Here is a 17,106-nt window from a genome sequence, read left to right as displayed (position 1 = left end):
GAGGGTGCCGGAGCCCTGGCCCAGGCTGCCCAGGGAGGCTGTGGAGTCTCCTTCTCTGGAGATATTCAAGACCCGCCTGGACAAGGTCCTCTGCAGCCTGCTGTGGGTGACCCTGCTTCAGCAGGAGGGTTGGACTAGATGACCCACAGAGGTCCCTTCCAACCCCTACCATTCTGTGATTCTGTGATTCTGAAGTCTCTCTGCTTACGTCTCCGAGTTGCAGCCACCTCAGCCTTGGCAGAAAAAAAACAGTGCAAATGACCTGGGTGATACGGTTTCCCTCCTCAGATAGACTTTTTTTATTATTATCATCAACTTTTAAGCCTGGAAAGAATTGTTACATCCTGACCTCTTCAACAACCCAGTCTATGGATTTTCAGGTTTCACTCAGAGGCTCCTAAATCAAACCTAGATCTGCCTTATAGCTTGATCCGAGCATATTTTTAACAGGAAAAAAGGAAAAAAAAAAAGACATCCCAGAACTCAAGCAACAACGTTGGATTACACGTCCAGATAAGCGCTTTCCACTGCTGATCGCCTTCAGTGATAAACATTTGCATCATATTTCTGCTGTGAATTTATGGGCTTCAGCTCCCCAGCCTTTGCCCTGTGTTCTCCCACCAAGCTAAGGTGCTACCCAAACTCTTTCATTTGGCTTTTTAGATGTTGTTCATCGCTGCCTGAGGAGATGCACCAGGGAAATTGCCCTTGGGCTGAAGCCAGCACTCCCTTTGCAACACGGAGGGGTGAAGCAATGCCCCAGCCCAGGCTATGCATCTCCAGAAGGGAGACTGGAGACGGGCACCCTGCTAAAAGGACCTAGCGCGGGCTCTGTCAGGCCATTATCATGTCACCCCAAATTCCTGACACTCTCACCAGCACCAAGGCAGCTGCAGCTCACCCAGGAGCTGCGTTGCGTTTGCCTCTGCTCTTCGCAAGCAGGTTTTCCTTCCCTCGACACCCTCGCAGGGAGATGCCCTTCATGTAAGCTATGCAAGGAGGCAAATGTTTTAGAGCTGAAGTTTTCTCGGTTAATTTATAACAGGTCCTGAGGGACTACTTGCTTTCATCAATTCAGAGCGCTGGGCTGAAGGGAAATGCTGTGTGGCAGGTAATGCAAACTGGGAAGCCAACACAAACCATGCCACGGGGTAATTCAGTGGCAGGGGCTGCATTGCCTGCAGCGAGTCCCACGCCTGCCTTCCCAGGCTGCTTTCCACCAAGCCAGGAGAACCCAGCAGCACCAGGGACCAGGATGCACCCCCAGCCCTGAAGCACTCCCCAGATGTGGTGTGCATGGAGGTGACCCATCCGTCCCAGCCTGTCCTGGAGGAGTCCGACCTTTGCGAGGGGCTGCACTTCAGGTTGCTCTTCACCGTGTTTACCCATGGCCATGACCCTGGCAGAGGGTCCTGTGGCAGGAGGTGGCACGGGGGCAGGCTGGAAGGCTGCTGCTGAAGCGTGGCTTGTTTCAATAGAAAAGCTTGCAATGGCCACTCTGCTGCAGCAGGAACACTGGAGTGAGCTAGCAGGGGAAAACCACAAATCTTACATTTATCCAGTGCTATTGGGTGCTCTGATGGCCCACAGTGTCAAAGAAGCTCAGGCAATGAGGCAGAGGGCTCTGAGAGCGGGCCCATCTGTCCTTCTTTCCCTGGCAGCAGCTCCATTCAACCTTTCAGCCCATTTTTACAGAGGGATGAACATCCCAGCATTTTGCAAACACCCCTGCAATGCTGCAGTGGTTGCCAGCTAAGAAACAAAGCAGAGCAATGACAAACCCTAACTTCTCATCTAACCAAGGGACGCACCCAAGGAGATGCTGCATGGGGACAGTGGGTTATCCCAGATCTGCCACCTGTGAGGCTTTCCACCTCCTTCCAAGTCAGGCAATTGAGCTTCTTCATGTGGCACCGTGCTGGGTACTTGCCCGGCACAGTTTCCCCAACCTCCTGGCTTTCCACAGCTGATATCCTGGGACTGGTGGTCTGATATCTGTCAGGAATCCCTCCAGCCATGGCATGATCAAAGTACTACATCGCTGTTAAAGTAACAGTACAATCTGTAAACCCATTTTATCCCTTCTCAATGATCTGCCTAGAAACTGGGGGACAGAATTTTCAGCAGGGCCTGTTGCAATAGGACAAGGGGTGATGGTTTCAAACTACGCTGGATATAGGGAAGAACTTGTTTATGCTGAGGGTGGTGAGACCCTGGCCCAGGTTGCCCAGAGAGGTGGGAGATGCCCCATCCCTGGAACCATTCCAGGCCAGGTTGGATGGGGCTCTGAGCACCCTGATCTGGTTGGAGATGTCCCTGCCCATGGCAGGGGGTTGGACTGGATGGCCTTGAAAGGTCCCTTCCCAACTAAACCAGTCTGTGATTCAATGATTCTATGAAGTTGCTCTTGCTTCCCATGTTTGCAGGGAAAGCTGTGGGGGACGCAGTAGTGGGAGAAAAGACAAGCGTGATGCACCAAGTGGTGAGAACCGGCAACCAGACAGCACTGATGGCTCAAGGGAAGCACAGAAAGTGAAGAACAAGATCCCGAGCTACCAGACACTGTTGTGATGGGGGGATGTTGTAGTGAGATGGCTGGAGGAGCCCCTCTACCCACTCCCTGCCTGGTCCCTGCCCACACCAACGCCTTGTGCTCCGGGACACGTGCCAGGAGAAAACCGGCCCTGGGGGACCACTGTGCCAGCACCGCTGTCAGGCTGGTCCAGCTGCGTGCCAGATGTGGAATAGGGAGGGAAGGAGAGGGCACACAGCTGGAGCAGAGTCTCTCAGCACCTGCACTGCACTGCACTCGGTCATAGAATCGTAGAATGGTTTGGGTTGGAAGAGACCTTAACGATCATCTAGTTCCAACCCTCTGCCGTGAGCAGGGACATCTTCCACTAGACCAGGTTGCTCAAATAGCTGAGTTGATAGCAAGCAGCTCTCAGCATGGGGCTTGGCACCATCCTGAACACCTGTGGGACACTCTCCCTGCTCCTTCCCCACCAGCCCCATTGGGAAACACCACCAGCACTGACCCAGAAGCTTCCCTGCTGTCACAGAATCACAGAATCACAGAATCACAGAATGTCGGGGGTTGGAAGGGACCTCTGGAGATCCCCCACCCAACCATCTGCCAAAGCAGGGTCACCCAGAGCAGGCTGCACAGCACTGCGGCCAGGCGGGTCTGGAATATCTCCAGAGAAGGAGACTCCACAGCCCCTCTGGGCAGCCTGGGCCAGGGCTCCGGCACCCTCAGAGGGAAGAAGTTCTTCCTCGGGTTCACCTGGAACTTCCCAGGCTTCAGTTGGTGCCCGTTGCCCCTTGTCCTGTCGCTGGGCACCACTGGAAAGAGTCTGGCCCTGTCCTCCTGACCCCCACCCTGCAGATATTTAGAGGCATTTCTAGGGTCCTGTCCTTACCCTTCCGCCTTCCCTTGCTGCCTGCCTGTTTATTCTTCTTACTGATTTTATTGTTAAAAGCCTTTTTAAAAGCCCTGTGCAAAGCTAAGCAAGTGATATCTGCTGGGTCTTTTTTATCTGTTTTTATTAGCAAAGTGGGAAAAACAAAAGATAAAGGCAGAGAAATGCTGTGGCAGAATGCAGCAGCCAGACACTTCCAGTGAGACAGCTGTTAGGGAGCTGCGGAAGGGCATATTTGCAAGCCCTGTCACCCCGTTTCAATCCAAGTGACCCCTTTTTAAGCGATGTGTCCTCTTTTTAAGCCATGTCACCCCATTTTCAGCCATGTCTCCCCTTTTTCTGTAGCTCAGAATCACAGAATCACAGAATCACAGAATGGTAGGGGTTGGAAGGGACCTCTGTGGGTCATCTAGTCCAACCCTCCTGCCCAAGCAGGGTCACCTACAGCAGGCTGCACAGGACCTTGTCCAGGCGGGTCTTGAATATCTCCAGAGAAGGAGACTCCACAGCCTCCCTGGGCAGCCTGGGCCAGGGCTCCGTCACCCTCAGAGGGAAGTTCTTCCTCATGTTCAGACGGAACTCCCTGTGCCTCAGTTTGTGCCCGTTGCCCCTTGTCCTGTCACTGGGCACCACTGAAAAGAGCACCTGAGAGTCTTGGCTGGATGCTCCTGCTGCCTGTCATCTCCAAGCCTGATTAATCAGGGGCATTTCCAGACGATCAGGTCAAGGCTGGAGCTTTGGGTCTCGGCTCTCCTGGCAGCTGCACTTCAGCCAAACAACTCCCTTTAAGAGAGACGGAATGCAGGCTGGGAAGATCACACAGGACCCATCCACAGCCCTCCGTGCCCAGCACCATCACTGGAGTCCCCTTCCCTTCCCTCCCGTGCTGGGTGCCTGGGGGAGAGCTGCAGGACAAGTCCCTCCGAGGGGAAACCCGTTGGGGTGCAGGCAGGACACAATGCAGCCGTTCCTGAGAAAGTAAAATACAGCTGTAGTGCTGGAGCTACCCCCTGGAACAGCCAGCAGCTTATCCTCCCCAGGCTCCGGAGAAGCACAGGCTTTGCATAATTCATTACACAATGAATAAAAATAATTGCAAAAGAAATAGAGTGAAACCAAACAAATGGAAACCGCTGGGGCAGCCCGAATGCAGCCTGCTGGCAGGTCCTCGTGAATGGTGAGCAGTGGCAGGGAAAGTTGATGTCCTCGTTAGAGCCATTAAAAAAGCCGCTGGCTTTACGTGAACTCAATGTGAATTTTCTGCTTGTCCCCAGCTCTGAGAAGAGGCAGGGAGCAGCCTCTCCATCCTCCCCCCATTTCATCTCCCCTCGCAGAGATGAGAGATCAGCCAGCTCAGCTTCAAAAGCCTTTCCCCACACAGGGGATGAGACATCCACCCCTCCAAATCATCCCCCAGACCAAAGGTCACCATTTTACCCTGTCCTGAGGGGAAAGCAGGAGGAATGGGAGTCATTTCTGAGGCTTCTCTTTAGGACTTCCCTGCAGGATTTTCACCACGCTTGCCCCAGCTGAGAGCTGAGAACCTCCTGCATCACATTCCGCACCAATGTTGCTGTCTCCCACAAGCATCACCTTCTCCAAGCGATGGACCTTTCTAGTTCAGCTCGTCCTGATGGTCAGCCCACCCCACTGGCAGCCGAGCCGTCGAAATTACCATCCAGCTACTCAAGGTTGATGGGAAGAGAGGTGCGCTGGCATCAAGGGTGGTCCCCTTCGCCTGGCAGCTAATGGCAAAAGGTAGCAGAGCGGAGCAATCACCTCTCCAGGAGTGAGCTGGCACCCCTTGATACTGCTCCAGGCATCAGGGCTCATCACAGAATCACAGAATCACAGCATGGTCGGGGTTGGAAGGGACCTCTGTGGGTCACCCAGCCCAACCCCCTGCCCAAGCAGGGTCACCCAGAGCAGGGGGCACAGCACCGCGGCCAGGCAGGGCTGGAATATCTCCAGAGAAGGAGACTCCACAGCCCCTCTGGGCAGCCTGGGCCAGGGCTCTGTCACCCTCAGAGGGAAGAAGTTCTTCCTCGGGTTCACCTGGAACTTCCCAGGCTTCAGTTTGTGCCCGTTGCCCCTTGTCCTGTCGCTGGGCACCACTGGAAAGAGTCTGGCCCCGTCCTCCTGACCCCTAACCTTCAGATATTTGTAAGTATATATTAGGTCCCCAAGGATGCAAGAAGAGTCCAAAGCTTGGTCCAGGCATGCCAGGTTGTTCCAAAACAACTTGCCTCACTCTGCTGCAGTTCACTGTGTAGATATGACTAGGCTGATTTTAACCAGGTTTACATGAGGCTCTCGCAGCAGGATCTGTGATCAATATGATCTAAAGAGAGAGATGGGGACAGCCTGAGGCTCATGCCCACAGATGCCGTAAGACATAAGAAGAAAAGACGATGCACACCAATACACAGCTGTGGCTTGAGGCTTTCTTATACCTGCTGTCTCTTAACCTCCATAGCCCTTGTTCTCGTGACTCGCCCCAGGACCCATCCTTTCCTGCACGCTAGCTGGGATGCTCACAGCATGGCTGGGATGCCCCAAGATCCCTGTGCAGCACCAAGCACCGGGAGCAGCCGGCATCTGGCATCCCACCAAGCCTGAGACAGCAAGCGGAGCCTCCAGCCCTTCAGCCCTGGCAGCGAAGGATCTCCTCAATCAAATCACCGAGAGCTTTGAGACACAGGCAGCTCCACCAGTGCACACCTCCGTGGTTGTTATTCAAATTAGTTATTATACTAACAGATTGCTGCCTGCAGATCTATGGAAATCTGCATCCTGCTAACACCAGCAGCTTCCCCTGGGCTGCGTCGGCTTTGTAGGAGCGTGGTTGGAGCCACACCTGCAGCCATCTTCTCGCTGTGCCTCACCGATTCCCTGCAGCCCCGGGGGTACTGGTGGCAGATCCCACCCTGCCCACCCCATGGGCTTCCCCTGCCCCTCATCCTCCCTTGCAGTTTAGGGGAGCCTGAGATTAAGCTCTTCCACTGAAACTTGGAGCAAGGACTAACTCGTGCCAGGGACACAGAGGGACAGGGAGGAGCTGGGTGTGCTTCTGGCCGTGCAAGCTGGGAACACCGTCGGATTTATCACCCCACAAGAAGATCCCATGCCTGCAACCAGGATGAAACCTTATTTTCTAAAGGTGGAAAAAGCTTTAGGAAGTGATAAACAATTTAAAGATCTTAATATTCCTCATAGCCTCTCGCATGCTCCACCCCCAGGGAACGGGTTATCTTCTATGAGAAACACAAAGCAATCAGAGGAAACATCCGTTCTCTTTTGAAAGCATATCTCCATTTTGAATGCGACTTCTTAGCAGCACCTCTATTCGCTGCTTGTGTGGGTGACCTTATTTCAATCATCTCAGAATATTTTCTTGCTAACTGCTTAAGAAAAGACTGTATTTTAAAACCACACAGGACGTGGGTTTCAGTTCCTTCTCTCTCCCTTTCTGAGCCCAAAGCCAAGTGCTGAAGGCCGATAGGTCATGCGATGGGCGCCCAAAGCAGATCTACTGGGTCGTTACCCAGCGTAGCCGAGGGATGGGGATTGGGTGAGGGAGGCTGGCAGGCTGAGCATCAGCAACTGAGGCACGGGGGATTAGAAACAGGGATGGGTTTTTCCCCTTGAGGCAAAGAAAAGGAAAGCCAAGAGCCCAGCAGGATTTGCCCAGTGGAGACAAGCAATTTCTCCATGAAACTTCAGTGCAAAAACACAGATTTTTAATTTATTTTTTTTTTAATTAATCACCCTGTGAGGAAAAGCTGTAGGGCTGTTCCCACGTCATGGGACACCCTGTGTCCTCAGCCCCAGGCAGACCACGGCCAGAGGACACATTTGGTGCCCACCAGGAGAAACCCTGGAGCAGACAATGAAGATGCCGACACACTTAACTTGAGGAACGCGATATTCATCTGGACAGGGAGCCATGGAAAGCAAACCAGAAGTGGGAGACAGATCAGGAGGAAAACACTTCTTCTCTTACCTCATCAAACCTGGCCTCGTCCTCGCAGTTTTCAAGCACTCGGGTGTAGAAGGAGAGCCCTGGAGAGGAGAGGAGAACCAGGTTGGTTGCAGCGAGGTCAGAGGCAGCCGGGGCAGCAGACATGGATTGGGGCTGCACAGCACCAGCGGCAGCGAGACCCTGGGGTCGGGGTCTGCAGGGGTGGCCTCGGTGGAGCACAGTCTGCGGGCATTGCCTGGGACAGGGACACGCATCTGCGAAGGCATGAGCACCCCGGGGACGGCCGCGTGTGTGCGAAGCGGGAGCAGAGGGGACACAGCCTAGGGAAGGGGGCAATTCCAGCTTCAGATCCCCCACATCGGCACCAAGCACCACGTGAGCCTGCTTTAAGAGCTAATTAAGAAGGTTTTTCTAGAGTGAGCTTAATTGGTGTGCTCAAGTCCCGTCTCATCTATTGCAGAGCAGGTGGAGCAGAGCAAGGGGATGGGGCAGTCTCTGCAGTGGCTTTCACGCTGGTTGAACAGGGGCTCCTCAAGCATTGGGGTATCGGGATGCAGGTCTATACACCCCAGAAGCATGCTTGAACCCCAAGGATGAGATTCAGGACCGGCCACCCCAAGAAAACCACCCCAGCTCCTGCACAGAGCAAAGGATCCACACGTTTGAGTCCAACCACGGGGATGAAGCCACACAGGTCCACCCCGAAGGCAGCATCCCTCCATGGCCGTATCCCCAGATCCTGGGAGGATGAGGAGCTCAGGCTGCTCTGCCTGAGAAGGCAGGGGAGCCTCGAAAGCCCCCGGTAGCTGGGAGCAGGGACGGGACGAGAGGAGAGGCTACCACGAAGGGGAAGCCCAGGGAGAACAGCCAAGCTTGTGCATCAGTTGTTGAAATCCTCAGGTTTTCCCAAGGAGCCCCAGCTCACAGGTTGCCCCATGCTCTGAGCTGCTCGCAGCAGGGTCACTCCACCCACCAACACCCCCCTGAATCAATATTTCTAGTTAATATCCACTTCATAACACTGAATGAGGAAAACTTATAAAAATGCTAATATTTAATCACTGAATCATGTTGAGGCTTTCCCTTCCAGAAAAGAAAACTCTCTCCTGGGTAATTAAAAACATTTATGTGCCTGAGTCTCGTCTGGGCCCAGCACTGCACAGCCAACCTGTGGGCAGGGTAAGTGGGTACCAGAGGGGCATATGACCCCCCCATCTACCACTGCAGGGTCAACTTTGAGTTTATTTTGCCAAAGATGAAGATATCCCAATGACACAGCTCATGGCAGGGAATGCCCCATCGCTTTCTAACTTCACTATTACACAAGGAGAGCCAGAAAATCATTCTGTCAGACTTTCTGCTGTCTGCAGCACCCGACCAGGATAAAGGAGACCCAGAAGGCACGTCCCATATCCCAAACCACCCTCCCAGTTCCCTGCCATGAATCACCTCACCCACAGATGCACGAGCTTCTCAGGGATATAGGCAGAGCACTGTGTTCAGAATCACAGAATCACAGAATCCCAGCATGGCAAGGGTTGGCAGGGACCTCTGGGGATCCCTCACCCAACCCCCTGCCCAAGCAGGGTCACCCAGAGCAGGGGGCACAGCACCGCGGCCAGGCGGGGCTGGAATATCTCCAGAGAAGGAGACTCCACAGCCCCTCTGGGCAGCCTGGGCCAGGGCTCCATCACCCTCAGAGGGAAGAAGTTCTTCCTCGGGTTCACCTGGAACTTCCCAGGCTTCAGTTTGTGCCCGTTGCCCCTTGTCCTGGCGCTGGGCACCACTGCAAAGAGTCTGGCCCCGTCCTCCTGACCCCCACCCTGCAGATATTTAGAGGCATTTCGAAGGTCCCCTCTCAGCCTTCTCTTCTCCAGGCTGAACAAGCCCAGCTCCCTCAGCCTCTCCTCAGAGGAGAGATGCTCCAGTCCCCTCCTCATCCTCGCAGCCCTCCGCTGGACTCTCTCCAGTAGCTCCTCATCTTTCTTGAAGTGGGGAGCCCAGCACTGGACACAGCACTGCAGAAGGGGCCTCCCCAGGGCAGAGCAGAGGGGGAGGAGAACCTCCCTCGCCCTGCTGCCCACACTCCTCCTCATGCACCCCAGGATCCCATTGGCCTTCTTGGCACCCAGGGCATGCTGCTGGGTCATGGTCACCTTCTTGTCCCCCAGCACTCCGAGGTCCCTCTCTGCAGAGCTGCTCTCCAGTCTGCAGAGCTGCTCTCCAGCAGCTTTGCATGTTTATCTCACGCAAACCAACTCCAGACGAGGTTGGAGGAGACCCATGAGCCTCATGGGCTATGGGACGGCTGCTGGCCCTCGCCCCATGCCTCCCAGCTCAAACTGATGCAGTCCTGGTTCCCTCCTCGCTTTCCATGGGGTGAGATGGGAAATGCAGGAGGATGCAGCCCAGCCCCTTCTCACCCAAGCGAGGTGAACTCGGATGGGGAATGGGACCACTCCTCTACTGAGATGGAGCCACCAGGAGTAGGGCCACAAAAATGATCCAAGGGCTGGAACCCCTCTGCTGGGAGGAAAGGCTGGGAGAGCTGGGGCTGCTCAGCCTGGGGAAGAGAAGGCACCAGGGAGAACTTACTGTGGCCTTTCCGTACTTAAAGGGGGCTTACAAGAAAGCTGGGGACAGGCTTTTAGCAGGGCCTGCAGCAATAGGATGAGGGGTGATGGTTTTAAACTAAGGGAGGGGAGATTCAGACTGGATCTGAGGAAGAAATTATTTATGCTGAGGGTGGTGGGACCCTGGCCCAGGTTGCCCAGAGAGGTGGGAGATGCCCCATCCCTGGAACCATTCCAGGCCAGGTTGGACGGGGCTCTGAGCACCCTGATCTGGTTGGAGATGTCCCTGCCCATGGCAGGGGGTTGGACTGGATGGCCTTTAAATGTTCCTTCCCACTCAAACAAATCTCTGAGCCAGTGATTCTAGTACCCCACAGCCCACACATAGGAAGCAGTATCTAGGAGAGGACACTCCAAGGGGGACAATCGGCCACCTGAAATATTTCTCCTAAGCATATGACTTGCGACAAGCCAACACGGTGAGACCACCCTGCCCCATTCTCTCCCAATCCAGCGAGCATCATGGTGATGTTTCATTACAGCTCTATCATTATCAGTCGGTGCCTGGTGGTGCTCCAGGAGATATCCGTGAATGATCTCCCTCATTTACACACACTAATCCGGAGAGGAAACCTCGCCAAGGAGCTCTTTATAACTCCATCTGTGATCAATTAGCTGACAAGCGCTCTAATTGCACCGGGGCACAAGTCCCCTCTTCCACAAATGTAGTTAGACTGGTCTAAGGGCAAAAACTCTCCAACGGGCAAGTGACCCTCTATGAGCTCCTACGAGGAGAGGTTGAGGGAACTGGGCTTGTTCAGCCTGAAGAAGAGAAGGCTGCGAGGGGACCTTATAAATGCCTACAAATATCTGCAGGGTGGGGGTCAGGAGGATGGGGCCAAGCTCTTTTCAATGGTGCCCAGTGACAGGACAAGGGGCAATGGGCACAAACTGAAGCCTGGGAAGTTCCAGCTGAACCCGAGGAAGAACTTCTTCCCTCTGAGGGTGACGGAGCCCTGGCCCAGGCTGCCCAGGGAGGCTGTGGAGTCTCCTTCTCTGGAGATATTCCAGCCCCGCCTGGACAAGGTCCTGTGCAGCCTGCTGTAGGTGACCCTGCTTCGGCAGGGGGGTTGGACTAGATGACCCACAGAGGTCCCTTCCAACCCCTACTATTCTGTGATTCTGTGATTCTGTGAGCTCAGACCCTGCTGGGGGACAGGAGCAGGCACCCACAAAACAGGCAGGCAGAAGAAAATTCACCGTTTTTCTGCTCTTCTGCTGCAGCCAGCCTGAAGAGGCCAGTAATTGCAGAAAATCTCGAATTCAGTCCTAGCTTAGTTTCTCCTGCAGAGCTAAGAGGTGGAGAGGTGGAGAACTGTAACGGGTTTTGGGGTTTGGAGTCCTTTTCAGACACCCTGGGGCATGCACAGTGCAGCTGCTGTGGAGTGACTGGTGCCTTACGAGTCACTGAAGTCCAAAACCAGCCCCAAGTGTCCTAGGAACAACTGGGAGGGTCATAAAGGCAAGGGATCTTGTTGGTTTAATGCACCCTGAACCTCCCAGGGTGTGAGCGTCCTATGGGAGTTTGAGGAGTCAAATCCAACGCCATGGTGGGAGATGAGTCTCTGATGCTCAGGGGTGGGGGTGTGTTATGGCCACGATGCTGGGGCAGAGCCCACCTCTCCCCTCCGCTTCCAGACTGGGAGCCGGATAACCTGGCACCTCTCCCTGGCTGCTCCCACAGCTCCAGAACTGGGAGCTCTTGTCCTTGCCTCAGTTTCTCCTATTTGCAAAATGCAAATAGTGCAGCTACGGCTCCCCGGGGCTGCTGGGAGTGCGGGGATCCCTCAGAGCAGAGGAGCAGCATTATTCCACAGCCATCCCACACAGCTGTCAGTCTCAGGAATGCTTTTATCAAGGCTGTGATTTATTCATCTCCCACCTGAGCTGAAGTTGAGCAGAGTTTCTGAGCACTGCCCACCTGCAGAAACGCACATGGCAGCCTGTCGCACTGGAGTCGAGCTCTTTCTTTGACTTCTTTTCATGCAAAAATAGATGCTTTGGGCTGAATGAATAAACACACATTTGGGGAACCCTGTCTGAACCCCCAGACTGTGCTGCTGACGGGTGAGGAGAGGGAGAAGGCTGGATGACAGCTTGACTAGTGAAGAGCATCCCTCTCTGCAACGCTCAGTAACTCCAGAGAAACCAGGGTACTGAGGAGTATCTGCACAACACTCAACCTGTGGGTCTCTATGAGGAGCACTGAGGGATGCCAGGCTGGGGGAGGCCACCTCACTCCATGCTAATGTCACTGTAGAGTCACTGGAGCAAGGCACTTCCCTGGAGACCTTGGGCCCATAATCAAACCACCCACACCAGGATGTTCCCCTGGGTCTGGCACTGAAGGTGCAGGACAGCGTGCCTGGCCCCATCCCATCCCATCCCATCCCATCCCATCCCATCCCATCCCATCCCATGCCAGGGAAGGTGTTAGGCCAGGGGGCTGGGCAGCCCTGGGGCAGTTTGGATGGGCCCTGGTTGGAGGGAAAAGCCATGGTCAACCTGGATGAGGATCAGGGCAGTAATGGCGCAGCATAATTTTAATCAAACTTCAAAAACACAGCCAGGGATTGCAAGAGCTGATCAGAGAGGATGAGGCAGCCAACAGGACAAATAACGCAGCTCCACAGCAGCACTGAACTTGCCATGCCTTGACTCTTCTGCCCATCATTCCATGATTCCCATGAGGCAAGGGGACAGCAAAGCATTGCCTGAGCCACAGAGACACCAAACACCGGAGGAGCTCTGCACCAGCCATGCCCAGTGCTGGGACGTCTCACGGCCACCTCGAGTGTGGGACCTGGTGGGGAGCAGACCCCGTTCCCAGCTCCAGGATGTGCTTACAACAGCACCGTGGCCATGCCCTAAACTTCCTAGAGGCAGGAAAGCCTTCTCACTGATGGCAAAGCAACACGGGGCTGTGCATCCTCAGAGATGGGTCCTGAGGTGGGTCCAGAGACCCACTGGTGCAGGACAGGGTCCAGCCCAGGTGCCTGCAGGGCTCCTCCAAAGCAAGTAGCCAATCTGGCATGAGCCAATCCTCACATGTACCACCGAGCACATCAAGAAAAGACCGAGAGCATGTGAGAACTCCTATCTTACTCTTACCACAACTGTTGAATCATAAAATTGTAGAATCATAGGTTGGAAAAGACCTCTAAGATCATCAAGTCCAACCATCACCCCAACACCCCCATGTCCATGTCCCCAAGTGCCACATCCACAAGGTTTTTGAACCCCTCCAGGGATGGGGACTCCCCCACTGCCCTGGGCAGCCTGGTCCAAAGCCTGACCACTCTTCCAGTAAAGAAATTTTTCCTAATATTCAGTCTGAACCTCCCCTGATGCAACTTGAGGCCATTGTCTCTCGTCCTGTCACTGGGGTGTCAGAAAGATCACCTTTCCGTACGGATCTTACTGCTCATGTGTCCTCATGGTGTGAGAATTCTGGTCCCTTCATCCAGCAAAAGGTCCTGTCCCCCATGCAAGGTCCTGTCCCAGATTCACATCTCGTTAGCCAGCACCTCAGGCTCAGTGCTCTCCCACAACCCAAAACGATGCTGCTGCGTGTCAAAGAGCTACCCAGGGGATCTGCTGCTGGACTTCCCTGTCCTCAGGACAGACACACGGCTGCTTCCACTTGTTCCCCTATTTGGACAAGGAATTTGGGTAAGATGTAGAGAGGTTTTGAAGCTGAATGTGCTAAATGTTAACAAGAAGCTTTAAACTGCTGTTCCCCGTACAGGCAAGGCTTCCTGTAGGTTTGGCCACACAATCCCTTTGCAACCACCATCCCATCCAAGTGATGGGTCAGTCCTAAAGCACCTGCCTGCTGCCCTCCCCGACCGAACTGTGCATGGGATCACTCCCTAACCAGCTGCTACGCCCCTCTTAGCAATTGGGTTTTGCTAACCACAACCTCAAGATCCAGCCCTGCTGGGTCAGGTCACTGGGAGTCTCTCCTCTAGGACCAAGCTTGCAGAAGACAGCAGTATTGGGTGTCCTGGTGACTAGCTCTGTGGCTGCCTGGGACAAGCATGGAAGAGGCAAAACTGGGAGGAGTGGTGGATACCCCAGCAGGCTGTGCTGCCATTTGGCGAGACCTGGACAGGCTGGAGAGTTGGACAGAGAGGAACCTGATGAGGTTCAACAAGGGCAAGGGCAGGGTCCTGCACCTGGGGAGGAACAACCCCAGGCACCAGTACAGGCTGGGGCTGACCTGCTGGGAGCAGCTCTGCAGAGAGGGACTGGGAGTGCTGGGGGACAACAAGGTGACCATGAGCCAGCAGCGTGCCCTGGGTGCCAAGAAGGCCAATGGGATCCTGGGGTGCATGAGGAGGAGTGTGGGCAGCAGGGCGAGGGAGGTTCTCCTCCCCCTCTGCTCTGCCCTGGGGAGGCCCCATCTGCAGTGCTGTGTCCAGTGCTGGGCTCCCCAGTTCAAGAAAGATGAGGAGCTACTGGAGAGAGTCCAGCACAGGGCTACGAGGATGAGGAGGGGACTGGAGCATCTCTCCCACGAGGAGAGGCTGAGGGAGCTGGGCTTGTTCAGCCTGGAGAAGAGAAGGCTGAGAGGGGACCTTCGAAATGCCTCTAAATATCTGCAGGGTGAGGGTCAGGAGGACAGGGCCAGACTCTTTTCAGTGGTGCCCAGGGACAGGACAAGGGGCAACGGGCACAAACTGAAGCCTGGGAAAGTTCCAGCTGAACCCGAGGAAGAACTTCTTCCCTCTGAGGGTGCCGGAGCCCTGGCCCAGGCTGCCCAGAGGGGCTGTGGAGTCTCCTTCTCTGGAGATATTCAAACCCTGCCTGTGCAGCCTGCTGTAGGTGACCCTGCTTGGGCAGGAGGGTTGGACTAGATGACCCACAGAGGTCCCTTCCAACCCTTACCATTCTGTGATTCTGTGAAACCCCCTCTTTGCACAGATGACTGCAGCAAAAGACTAGGAACAAAATTTCAGAACCCTGTCCCAGCTGTCCTCAGGAGTGACACCAGATGTCTTCCTTGGGAAAGAAATGTCCATGAGGAGCCCAGCTCCTCATGGCTCAGCACCAGGGCAGGAATCATGGCCGTGAAGTTAAGTGTCATCCTCCTCAGGCGGTGTGACAGCGACGGTGATCCCACACCATGCAGCAACCAGCTCACGCCTGGGAGGGACGATGGGGATGGCCCCACGGGGAGCCCTGGAGAAACACCCGGTGCTCCGTGAGGGCTCTGGCAAGGGAACGGGTGGGTGGGTGCAGCCGGAGAGCAGTGCTGCACCTCAAAGCATCTCAATATGGGTGTCACTCGGTTGGACCGAGGGTCTCACATTGGATTTTATGCAAAGATGTCATACAGGGATGGATCCTGCCTGTCCCACACGGGCTTGGGATCCAGGCACGCTCAGGGCTGGAAATGTGGGTCCACCTGGGGGCTCACCAGGAGAACCCACCGTGGCCTTTTGCCCATCTTGCAGATCCCCTCAGATCCCCCACTGCCAGAGGAGGTGGCTTCACCCAGGGTGGCTTCGGGCTGGGACCGCTGCAGGCTTCAAGCTGGCCAGGGGTACGACCCGTTCCCAGCGACATTATTTTAACTGCCCCTGCGCTGACGCTGGGAGGCAGGGGCAGGGGAACGGGTGGTTAATTGTGCCTTTTTAATGACTCTACGGTCATTAAGGCAGCTCAGGGAAGGCCACTTCAGGCAGCGCTGGCTGTCCTGGCTGGGAGGTGATGAAAACGCCGGCTCCCCTGCTCACCCACAGCACGTTGTGGAGAGAAGGGATTCCCGTTCCCGACCCCCGGCGCTGCCAAACCATCCCACTCCCGCCTCTGCCCGTCGGTGGGCTCCCGCACGCCGGAGGACGACGGATCCAGCCCCACGCCGAGCCTGCCCCAAGCCCTTGGAGGGCTCGGGGAAGGTTTGGCCGCTCCGGAGGGTACCCACTGCCGGAGAGTTTTTGCTCCTTTTGTGGCTTCCCTTGGAAAGCTTTGGAGCTGGCGTGGATCCGAGAGGGAGAACCAAGGCTGCGGCATCCTTAGAAGAAACCCAGGCACACGCCGGGTCCCGGCACAAGGTGGGTTCTGTCCCTGGCCCTTCCAGTGACACTTTTTTGGTGGCACAGCTTGGCGACCAAGCCCTCCACCCCACGGCAGGAGCCCAGCTTCCTAAAGCTGGGGCACGGTCCCAGTCCCGGGGGGGGGAAATTTGTCCCCCTGATACTTCCCCTACTTTCCGTCGGATGAATCCCCCTCCCCAGGGGCTGCCGCTGCGGAGGGAACGCGGGGGCTGCAGTGTCCCGGGCTGGGTGCAGGGGGGGCCCATGGAGAGCAGCTCGGCCTGGGAAGGGGGGGTCATACCCACAAAAAGAGGGGTGGGCAGCCCTTAAAGCTGGCAGGTTCGCACCCCCCTTTCCCAACCCAAACACAACCGCGGTGGGGAAACTGAGGCAGGGGAGGGCGGCGGCAGGGAACGACCCTCCCCAGGACCCCCTCCCCCCAGCTCACCACCAGCCCCCTCCCCGCCGCCCCCTCCCCGCTACCTCGGAAAGCCGCTTTGGCGATGCGGTCGGCTTTGCCGCGGAGGCCGGAGACGGTGCGGAGCTGCAGCAGCAGAGCCATGGTGTGCGGGGGGATGCGCGGGGAGATGCGCGGGACGAGGAGCGGGGAGATGCTCGGGAAGATGCGCGGGGAGATGCGCGGAGCGAGGAGCGGGGAGATGCTCGGGAAGATGCGCGGGGAGATGCGCAGGGAAATGCGCGGGGCGCGGAGCGGGGCCGCGCTCCCAGTTGCGCTCCGAAGCACGGTGCGGTGCCAGGAGTGGAGCGCGGTGCTCTGTGATCCCCCCCCCCCAGCGCTGAATTATTCAGCAGAGCCTCCCACCCTCCCCTCCCCGTCCCTCCCTTCCCCTCCCCTCCTTTCCCTTCCACTCCCCTCCCTTCCCCTCCCTTCCACTCCCCTCCTTTCGATTCCACTCCCCTCCCCTCCCCTCCCCTTCCCTCCCCTCCCCTCCCCTCCCCTCCCCTCCCTTCTCCACCCCGGAGGAGGGGGACCGGGGGTATCTGCAGGGAACATCCCCCTCCGGTTG

At 56.0% G+C, this 17,106-nt stretch overlaps 1 protein-coding gene across 6 annotated transcripts in view; it reads right to left on the bottom strand.

The window, feature by feature from the left end:
- The window catches only part of OTOF (otoferlin), a 130,558-nt gene extending 113,800 nt beyond the window's left edge, over nucleotides 1–16,758 (bottom strand). For all 6 annotated transcript variants that reach the window (XM_075415111.1, XM_075415112.1, XM_075415114.1 and 3 more), the window contains exons 1-2: nucleotides 16,562–16,758; nucleotides 7,426–7,484 (exon numbers count right to left, since the gene is read on the bottom strand). In XM_075415111.1, the coding sequence (XP_075271226.1) occupies nucleotides 7,426–7,484; nucleotides 16,562–16,640 (138 nt within the window). In that variant the 5' untranslated portion in view covers nucleotides 16,641–16,758. The remainder of the gene's footprint in view (nucleotides 1–7,425; nucleotides 7,485–16,561) is intronic.
- Between the last annotated feature and the right edge of the window lie 348 nt (nucleotides 16,759–17,106).

The sequence above is a fragment of the Opisthocomus hoazin genome, chromosome 2 (genome assembly GCF_030867145.1).
Source record: "Opisthocomus hoazin isolate bOpiHoa1 chromosome 2, bOpiHoa1.hap1, whole genome shotgun sequence".
Lineage (NCBI taxonomy): Eukaryota > Metazoa > Chordata > Aves > Opisthocomiformes > Opisthocomidae > Opisthocomus > Opisthocomus hoazin.
The sequence above is the reverse complement of the archived record's forward strand: the minus strand, read 5'-3'. Positions and strand labels throughout refer to the sequence as shown.